The 9,435-nt window shown below is 44.2% G+C and overlaps 1 protein-coding gene across 1 annotated transcript; it reads right to left on the bottom strand.

Moving 5' to 3' along the window:
- Positions 1–3,288: 3,288 nt before the first annotated feature.
- Positions 3,289–9,427, bottom strand: eif3i (eukaryotic translation initiation factor 3, subunit I). The gene is made up of 10 exons (XM_020504903.2): positions 9,064–9,427; positions 8,424–8,516; positions 8,231–8,318; positions 7,567–7,632; positions 7,249–7,398; positions 6,859–6,986; positions 5,001–5,111; positions 4,770–4,859; positions 4,510–4,676; positions 3,289–4,094 (listed from the first exon to the last, which is right to left on the bottom strand). The coding sequence occupies exons 1-10, from the start codon at positions 9,064–9,066 to the stop codon at positions 4,013–4,015; spliced, it is 978 nt and encodes a 325-aa protein (XP_020360492.1). The 5' UTR covers positions 9,067–9,427; the 3' UTR covers positions 3,289–4,012.
- Positions 9,428–9,435: the final 8 nt, after the last annotated feature.

Here is a 9,435-nt window from a genome sequence, read left to right as displayed (position 1 = left end):
GGGTGACCTGGCCCAATTGAAGTGTGTGTGTGTGTGTGTGTGTATTATAGATCTGTTATTTTTAATTGAAAGGAAGTAGATCTGTTATTTTTAATTGAAAGGAAGTAGATCTGTTATTTTTAATTGAAAGGAAGTAGATCTGTTATTTTTAATTGAAAGGAAGTAGATCTGTTATTTTTAATTGAAAGGAAGTAGATCTGTTATTTTTAATTGAAAGGAAGTAGATCTGTTATTTTTAATTGAAAGGAAGTAGATCTGTTATTTTTAATTGAAAGGAAGTAGATCTGTTATTTTTAATTGAAAGGAAGTAGATCTGTTATTTTTAATTGAAAGGAAGTAGATCTGTTCGGTCTTATTTCCTTTTCTAAGTTTTATTTTGTTGCACTTTGTTTTTATAAATCAGCTTCAAAACAGCTGACAATACAATTTGTTTATTTATTATGGAAAAGATGGTACAATATACTTGTTTTGTCAAACTGAAATTAGTCAAACTATTCGAATTTTAACAACCGGGAAATGGCAGAGCGATTTCTGCGTAGTGCAGCCTTTTTTTTTTAAGAACACTTTCCTAATATTGAGTTTCACCCACTGTCCCTTTCGCCCTCAGAACAGCCTCAATTCATCGGGACATGGACTCGACAAGGTGTTGAAAGCGTTCCACAGGGATGCTGGCCCATGTCGACTCCAATGCTTCCCACAGGGATGCTGGCCCATGTCGACTCCAATGCTTCCCACAGGGATGCTGGCCCATGTCGACTCCAATGCTTCCCACAGGGATGCTGGCCCATGTCGACTCCAATGCTTCCCACAGGGATGCTGGCCCATGTCGACTCCAATGCTTCCCACAGGGATGCTGGCCCATGTCGACTCCAATGCTTCCCACAGGGATGCTGGCCCATGTCGACTCCAATGCTTCCCACAGGGATGCTGGCCCATGTCGACTCCAATGCTTCCCACAGTTGTGTCAAGTTGGCTGGATGTCCTTTGCTTGCTGGATGTTTCTTGATACACACAGGAAACTGTTGAGCGTGAAAAACAGCGCTGCAGTTCTTGACTCAAACCGGTGCACCTGTCACCTACTACCGTACCCTGTTCAAAGTCACTTGGATTGTGTATGCGCAACATTGAGGGTGAATGAGCAAGACAAAAGATTAGTCTCGGTTTAAAAATCCTTCTTTAACCTGTCTCTTCCCCTTCATCTATGTGGATTTAACAAGAGACATCTATTTTAATTTAACCAGGCAAGTACGTTAACAATGTCTTATTTACAATGACGGCGAAACCCCGATGACGCTGGGCCAATTGTGTGCCGCCCGATCGCAGCTGAATCCGATACAGCCTGGAATCGAACCGGGGACTGTAGTGGTGCCTCTCTCACTGAAATGCAGTGCCTAGCGCCATTCGGGAGCCCAAATAAGGGATATCTGTCAGCTGATTTCACCTGGTCAGTCTGTCATGAAGAGATGTTCATGTTTTATATACTATACATTCTGCTTTACTCTGTTCCCTGGGTTGGTGTCTCTCAGATGACTGTACGCTCCACACTCCTTCCTTTTACCTCGTTTTATATTTCTAAAAGGACATTTATTTTTTTGGGTCATCGGGTATGTTGAACGTTCAAGGGTAAGGTTTCCCCTCAGTGCGTCGGGGAAACTACACCGTTGGGAACCATGTTTTAAACCCTTGGTGTTTTCTACTGTAATAAGTGAGAATATGTTGTTTACAAATGTGTGCAACTTTGTTTTTATAATGGAAAAAATAATTGATTTCGTGCTTGGTTGTTTTTCTTAAGGTCTCTTTTTTTTAATAAGAACTCATAAAGGCAATCATTTGGTTGTCTGTAGAGATTTGATTACCAGATTATGGTTATCCAAGTCTAGTGGGGGGGAAATGACTTCTCACTTGTTAGTTTACTACAGTGCATGTCTTCATTTACTCTCAATTTCACACTAGCTTGGTTTCCATCCAATTGGTGACCAGATTCTCATGCAAATATTCTGAAACCTGGTTAAAAACGATATGCGCACTTTACCCATAAGTCAGTGTGACGTCAGTGCACAACTTTCAGAGGTTAAAATGCCCATGTACTGAATAAAAATAAATGGGTTTCCGTTGAACTACGGATGGTTTTGTTGTGAATCTACCCACATTCTCTCTAAACAGGCTACCCTACTGTTGAAGTCAGTTTACATACACCTTAGCTAAATACATTCAAATGCAGTTTCACAATCCTTGACATTTAATCCTAGTAAAAATTCCCTGTCTTAGGTCAGTTAGGATCACCACTTTATTTTAAGAATGTGAAATGTTAGAATAGAGAAAATGATTTATTTCAGCACATTCCAAGGGGGTCAGAAGTTTACATGCACTCAATTAGTATTTGGTAGCATTGTCTTTAAATTGTTTAACTTGGGTCAAACGTTTCGGGTAGCCTTCCACAAGCTTCCCACAATAAATTGGGTGAATTTTGGCCCATTCCTCCTGACAGAGCTGATGTAACTGAGTCAGGTTTGTAGGCCTCCTTGCTCGCACATGCTTTTTCAGTTCTGCCCACACATTTTCTATAGGATTGAGGTCAGGGCTTTGTGATGGCCACTCTAATACCTTGACTTTGTTGTCCTTAAGCCATTTTGCCACAACTTTGGAAGTATGCTTTGGGGTCATTGTCCATTTGCGAACAAGCTTTAACTTCCTGTCTGATGTCCTGGAAAAGTAAGAAAAGTTGCAAACCAGTCTGGCTTTTTTAAGGCGGTTTTGGAGCAGTGGCTGCTTCCCTGCTGAGCAGCCTTTCAGGTTATGTCGATATAGAACTCGTTTTACTCTGGATATAGATACTTGGGTACCTGTTTCCTCCAGCATCTTCACACGGTCATTTTCCGCTGTTCTGGGATTGATTTGCACCAAGTACTTTCATCTCTAGGAGACAGAACGCGTCTCCTTCCTCAGCGGTATGACGGCTGCGTGGTTCCATGGTGTTTATACTTGTGTACGAATGTGGTACCTTCAGGCATTTGGAAATTGCTCCCAAGGTTGAACCAGACTTGTGGTCTACAATTTTTTTCCCCTGAGGTCTTTGCCTGAAATCAACCAAGAGGCACTGAGTTTGAAATATCAATTAGCCTATCAGAAGCCTCTAAAGCCATGACATTTTCTGGAATTTTCCAAGCTGTTTAAAAGGCACAGTAAACTTCTGACCCATTGGAATGAATCTGTATGTAGGAAATGACTTATGCCATGCAAAGTGGACTTGCCAAAACTATAGTTTGATCACAATAAATGCATGGAGTGGTTGATTAAATGAGTTTTAATGGCTCCATCCTAAGTATGGACAAGAGCTGAGATTTATTTGTCAAACAGCATCGATAACGTCATCAGAACGAGACCCTCTATTTATTGGAAAGCCGAATCAAGTTCATATTAAGTACACGCCGGGAAAGTGTGCAGTTAGTGGGAGGATCACATGTTAACTTTAACCAATATTCACCCCCATGAAGGTATTTCTCACAATTCTTCAAACGGATCCAACATGTTTATCGCCATTTTCAGGTTTGGATAGTACCCTTTACATGTACACAGACAAACCCTGCAATAAAACTAATCCATTTGTTTAATCAGTTTAGATATGGTGGTGAGGGTAAAACCAAGGGTACATTTTTTTATTAATTTTTGCTTTCTATACGGTCAGCAGTGGCAAACGATTTATGATGAGCAGACAAAATAATTATCAAAAGCCTAAAGTCGTCCCCCCCCCCCCCCCCCCCTCACCACTAGGGGTGCATCTCAATCGTCTTCAGTGGCTTCTCTCCACAGATTTAAAAACCACTGAACAAGTAACAAACAATTCCTGGTAGTCATCCACCACCATTATTGCTGTCCCCTATCCTGCGTCCTCAGATCAGGAGAGGAGGCAACTACAGAGTATTGAGATGCACCCCTGGTGTCCTGTTGATTCCTGTCTGGTGTTATCTGCTAAAAAAAAAAAAAAAAAGGAGTATCGCTGCTGGTCTTCTGTTTACGCCTCCAGCTCGAAGTCAAAGTATTGAGGGTCAAAGTGATGGATCCTCGTATAGCCGTCCTCTCCCCCACTGGAATAGCTGAAGACGAGAGGCAAAAGACAGGTTTGTTTTCCAGAGACACTGGTCAGAGTTGGACAGCTGGTTATAGTGTGTGACAATTACACGATTGAGTTCCAAAATGCAACCCAAAACTGTTACTTGCATACAACGAGAGCTGAGAATGATCACCAATTAAATATAGATTTGTCTCATCACAAGGCAACTAATTTCCATCACAAATGCTTGCTTGTTAGCAAGTACCGCTTCCCCTGTTTCAGCTCACAACCAAAGCTCCAACCCAGAACCTCTGCCCTGGAAACACGACCGTCTTACCAGTCGCGTCACCAAAAAGCTAGCTATTCAGCAGCGCCAGTGGGGACTCTTGGGTTGAGGACTGTGTGCTACACTTGGAAGGATAATGAAGTTCTATTCTTTAGTGCCTCTTGGACCTTACCTCTTGCCGTCTGGGTGGAACGCCACACAGTTGATGGGTCCGAAGTGACCCTTGACCCTGCCAAACTCCTCTTCGTAAGCTGCGTGGAAGAACCTTGCCTCGAACTTGCCGATCCTGGTGGAGGTGGTGGTGACCTCCATGGCCTCTTGACCTCCTCCCATCACCACCTACAACACACACAGGGGTTAAAGGTCAGCGCTGGGATAAAGAGGTGCTGCAGAAATGTTCTCTGACATAAGTGGTTGTCTGGAGTGTCTTACGTGGTCCATGATGGGGGAGATGGCAGCAGAGTTGACAGGTCTCTCAGTCTTGAAGGACTTGATGTGATCTAGAGTTGTAGAGTCAAACAGCTGTGGGGTAGACAGACAAGTCAGTCAGACAGTACTTATATAGGCAGTCAGCTGTTGAACTCAACTAGTTAAGAAGCCCCAGTCCATCACTCTTCCTCTCGTCTATCAACATCTCTCCACTGGGCGGTCATCCCTGGATACCTTAGAGGAGCAGTCTTTAGATGCTGTGATGACCATGGTCAGATCAACGGAGGTCTGGATGTCGTTGATCTGTTTGTTGTGTTCCTTCACCTTCTTCAGCACCTCTCCAGACTGCAACACACATCACGAGACAATACTGTCAGTATAATGATGTACTAGATTATCCACTTCTCTCTCCTCTGTCTTCAATAACTGTCAAAAAAACTTTAATTTGTCACATGCGCCGAATACAACGTGTAGACTTTACGCTTTACAAGCCCTTAAACAACAGTTCAAGAAGAGTTAAGAAAATAGTAAAAAGTAACAATAAAATAACAATAACAAGGCTCTATACAGGGGGTACCGAGTCAATGTGGAGGCTCTATACAGGGGGTACCGAGTCAATGTGGAGGCTCTATACAGGGGGTACTGGTACAGAGTCAATGTGGAGGCTCTATACAGGGGGTACCAATACAGAGTCAAAACAAAATGAAGGGGGGGGGCCAACGTAAATAATGCGGTGGCCATTTGATTAATTCTTCAGCAGTCTTACGGCTTGGGGGTAGAAGCTGTTAAGGAGCCCTTTGGTCCCGCTTGCCATGCGGTAGCTGAGAAAGGCTTTCCTCTGACACCGCCTAGTAGATAAATCCTGGATGGCAGGAAGCTTGGCCCCACACACCACCCTCTGTAGTGCCTGCCGAGCAGTTACCATACCAGGCGGTGATGCAACCGGTCAGGATGCGCTCGATGGTGCAGCTGTAGAACTTTGAGGATCTGGGGACCCATGCCAAATCTTTTCAGTCTCCTGAGGGGGAAAGGGTGTTGTCGTGCCCTCTACAAGACTGTCTTGGTGTGTTTGGACCATGATAGTTCGTTGGTGATGTGGATAACAAAGAACTTGAAACTACTTAACTCTCGACCCACTCCACTAAAGACCTGTCGATGTTAATGGCAGGTCAAACAGGCCCCATTGTCCTGTAGTCCATGATCATCTCCTTTGTCTTGCTCACATTGAGGGAGAGGTTGTTATCCTGGCACCACACGGCCAGTTCTCTGACCTCCCTATAGACTGTCTCATCGTTTTCGGTGACCAGGCCTACCACTGTTGTGTCGTCAGCAAACTTAAATGGTGTTGTTGGAGTCGTGTTTGGCCACGCCGTCGTGGGCGAACAGGGAGTACAGGAGAGGACTACGCACGCACCCCTGAGGGGCCCCCGTGTTGAGGATCAGCGTAGCAGATGTGTTGTTACCTACCTTTACCACCTGGGGGGCTGGTGTAACCACCTGGGTGGGGGGGGGGGCTGTCAGGAAGTCCAGGATCCAGTTGCAGAGTGAGTTTTTAGCCCCAGGGTCCTTAGCTTAGTGATGCGATTTGAGGGCACTATGGTGTTGAACGCTGAGCTGTAGTCAATGAATAGCATTCTCACATAGGTGTTTCTTTTGTCCGGGTGGGAAAGAGAGGTATGGAGTGCGATTGTGTCATCTCTGGATTTGTATGTGAATGGGAGTGGGTCAGGTTATCCGGGAGGATGCTGTTAATGTGAGCCATGACTAGCCTTTCAAAGCACTTCATGGCTACCCGAAGTGAGTCATTTAGGCAGATTACCTTCGACTATGGTTGTCTGCTTGAAACATGTCGGTATTACAGACTCGGTCAGGGAGAAGTTGAAAATGTCAGTGAAGACACTTGCCAGTTGGTCCGCGCATGCTCTGAGTACACGTCCTGGTAATCCGTCTGGCCCTGTGGCTTTGTGAATGTTGACCTGTTTAAAGGTCTTGCTCACCTTGACTACCGAGAGCGTTATCGCACAATCATCCAGAACTGCTGGTGCTCTCATGCATGCTTCAGTGTTGTGTGTTAATGTGTCAGTGTGTGCACCTTGGCGCTGAACTGGTTGATCTCCCCGTTCTCATGACCAGCAATAACAAACTCTCCCAGAGGCCCCCACACAGCACTGGTGATCTTAGACTCAGCGCAGGGCACCGTCAGGTATGGCTGGTTGTCCTCTACAGAGAGAGCGAGAGACGGGGACAGAGAGAGACATGGACAGAACGAGAGAGAGGTAGGGAGATAGTGGGAAAGATAGGAAGAAACATCCTCATACAACTGATGGCTGTGAAACCAGATATATACATTCGGATCTAAAGGACACCCCAGAAAGCCTATTAGAAGGCAAGGGAAAGTTATCACAATGTTGCGTTCACCTTTACCCGCAAACAGCAGATTTCTATCCTGTTTTAATACTAATCTGAAGTGTACACTACTTACCGATCTGCTGGGGGTCGCGTAGGTCGAAGTAGTTGAGGAAACACTGGTAGCCCATCTGCTTGTCTGTAGAGAACATGATGATGTTGCCACTGAAGTCAAAGCCACAGGTCCTCACAGCCGAGCTGGTGTTCAACATGGCTAGTTGTTTACCTGAGAGAGAGAGGGGTCAGATCACACACACAGTTGCATCACAAACCAGGAAGTTGATCAACAAACCTCAGTCTCATACAGCCATGCGCTAACACACATACAGGTATCCCATCCAAGCACCAAAAGGAGTTATTTTGTTCTCTCTCAAACACACACACACCTACGTACCAGTCTCACAGTCCCATAGTCTGCAGCTGTTGTCTGCCGATCCCGTCAGCACGTTCTTGGTGTCCCCTGAGCATAGTTAAGGACAACCAACAATCCTATTGCCGACCCTTTGTAAATTCATGTTGCCCATAACAAGGAACCGAAATAAAAATCCCAACACTCAATGGGGCTCGCGCAGCAGTTTTAGAGGTGTCACTACAGACCTGGGTTCAATTCCAGGCTGTATCACAACTGGCCTTGATTGGAAGTCTCATAGGGCGGCGCACAATTGGCCCAGAGGCGTCCCGGTTTGGCCGGTGTAGGCCATCATTGTAAAAATGTTTTTTTTTTACTGACTTGCCTAGTTAAATAACTAAATAAAATGCCCCTTCTAGAAACATCATATATACCCGAATCAAAACCCCCAACACTCAATGACCCTTCTAGAAACATCCCACGTAACATCACCCAGACCTTTATTTAAAACGTTTTCATCAAACTGTCCTTTCTCTTTGATAGTCCATCCTCAGAGAAACATTTTTATTTTTGTTGCTGTAAAATTCTCATTTTTGGAAAGGGCTTCAAATGAAGTTTAAAATCTTGGTCATTTGACACGATGGCCATTATAAATAGTAACTTGTACCACGGCGGGCATGGCTGTTAGAGGTCCTGAGTAAAAGGATACAGTCACAGTCCACACACCACAAAGCTCCAGTGTGTCCATTGTAAGTTCCAAGCCTTTCCCCATTCACAGAGTACCACACGTTCGCTACCTGTGAATAAATCAAATCAAAGCATTGTTCAACTTACTGGTGGATGAGTGATATATTTTCTACATACATGGCATTCTTCTGTGTTGTGTATAATTTCTTATTTACCGTGTCTTTGGCCACAGAGAATATCAAGTCTCCCTCTCGGTTGTATTTGATCTGTGTGATAGACCTCTCATGGCCCTGTAGCAAGATGGGTTTCTGCAGGGCACAAGAATAAGACATGTTAGTTAAACTGCACAGACAGTTTAATATTGCCAGCTTTTTTACTGGTACTAGCAGCTTGCTAACTGAACCAGTATTTAAAGAGACGAGACCGAAAATAAGACTAAGATACATGTTTATAGCTGGCTAGCTAGCATCTAAATCTTCTAAACTATTGAGAATAGGAGTAACTTGCTACCTAGCTATGTGCTAACGGGTGGCTCATTGACTGTATGGAGACGCAATCAAACATATGGGACAACCAAATAATAACTCATTAGCATTATGCTTAACATCGACAATGTTGGGGATGACCAGCGTCATAAAATGATCAACCAAAGGCGCCACATGTTCGATGTACTTGCCAGCTTGTATTATACTATTAGCTAGCTCGACTGACAACGCATCATCCTTTTCATGCTAACGAGTTAGCCACCATCGAGCTATCTGGTTAGCATAAACCTCGGACATTCTAGACAATTTCACTTAAGTTCAGCACATATTGGCTAATCAAATGTAAGCCGTTTTAATATAATATACTCACCATAGCCGAAGCTTTACACTGGTCGCTTTATCCGTTGTAATCGTTATGTGCCACAAAAACGAGAAAGGATGAAGACTCGTGTTGTTCGGCGCCGGAGCGAAGGCGGAAAAGGAGCGATAGTACTTCCGTGTCAAAGCAGTGACCCCTGAACATTCTAAATGGCGCATTTTGCTCAGGCTAAAACTGCCCCCCGGTGTCCAGTTTAGATATTCACTGGGATAAACTATTAAGGATGTAAAGAAAAGCATTGGAAATACTCACAGGTAATTTAAGAAGTTGTACAGCGATAGACTGCAGTGAATTGTACATTGTTGCCAAGTTAAAATGTATTGGCTCAGTGGTTTTCGGCACTGCATCTCGGTGTCACTTACT

This window comes from Oncorhynchus kisutch, linkage group LG17 (assembly GCF_002021735.2).
Source record: "Oncorhynchus kisutch isolate 150728-3 linkage group LG17, Okis_V2, whole genome shotgun sequence".
Taxonomy (NCBI): domain Eukaryota; kingdom Metazoa; phylum Chordata; class Actinopteri; order Salmoniformes; family Salmonidae; genus Oncorhynchus; species Oncorhynchus kisutch.
This window is presented reverse-complemented; position numbering and strand designations above follow the sequence as displayed.

Excerpts from the sequence above, each read along its gene's own strand:
- eif3i (XM_020504903.2), bottom strand. Across the intron at positions 6,987-7,248 it reads ACGCGACCCCCAGCAGATCG|AGGACAACCAGCCATACCTG; the intron begins GTAAGTAGTGTA and ends CTCTCTCTGTAG. Across the intron at positions 5,112-6,858 it reads TCAACCAGTTCAGCGCCAAG|TCTGGAGAGGTGCTGAAGAA; the intron begins GTGCACACACTG and ends TGTGTGTTGCAG.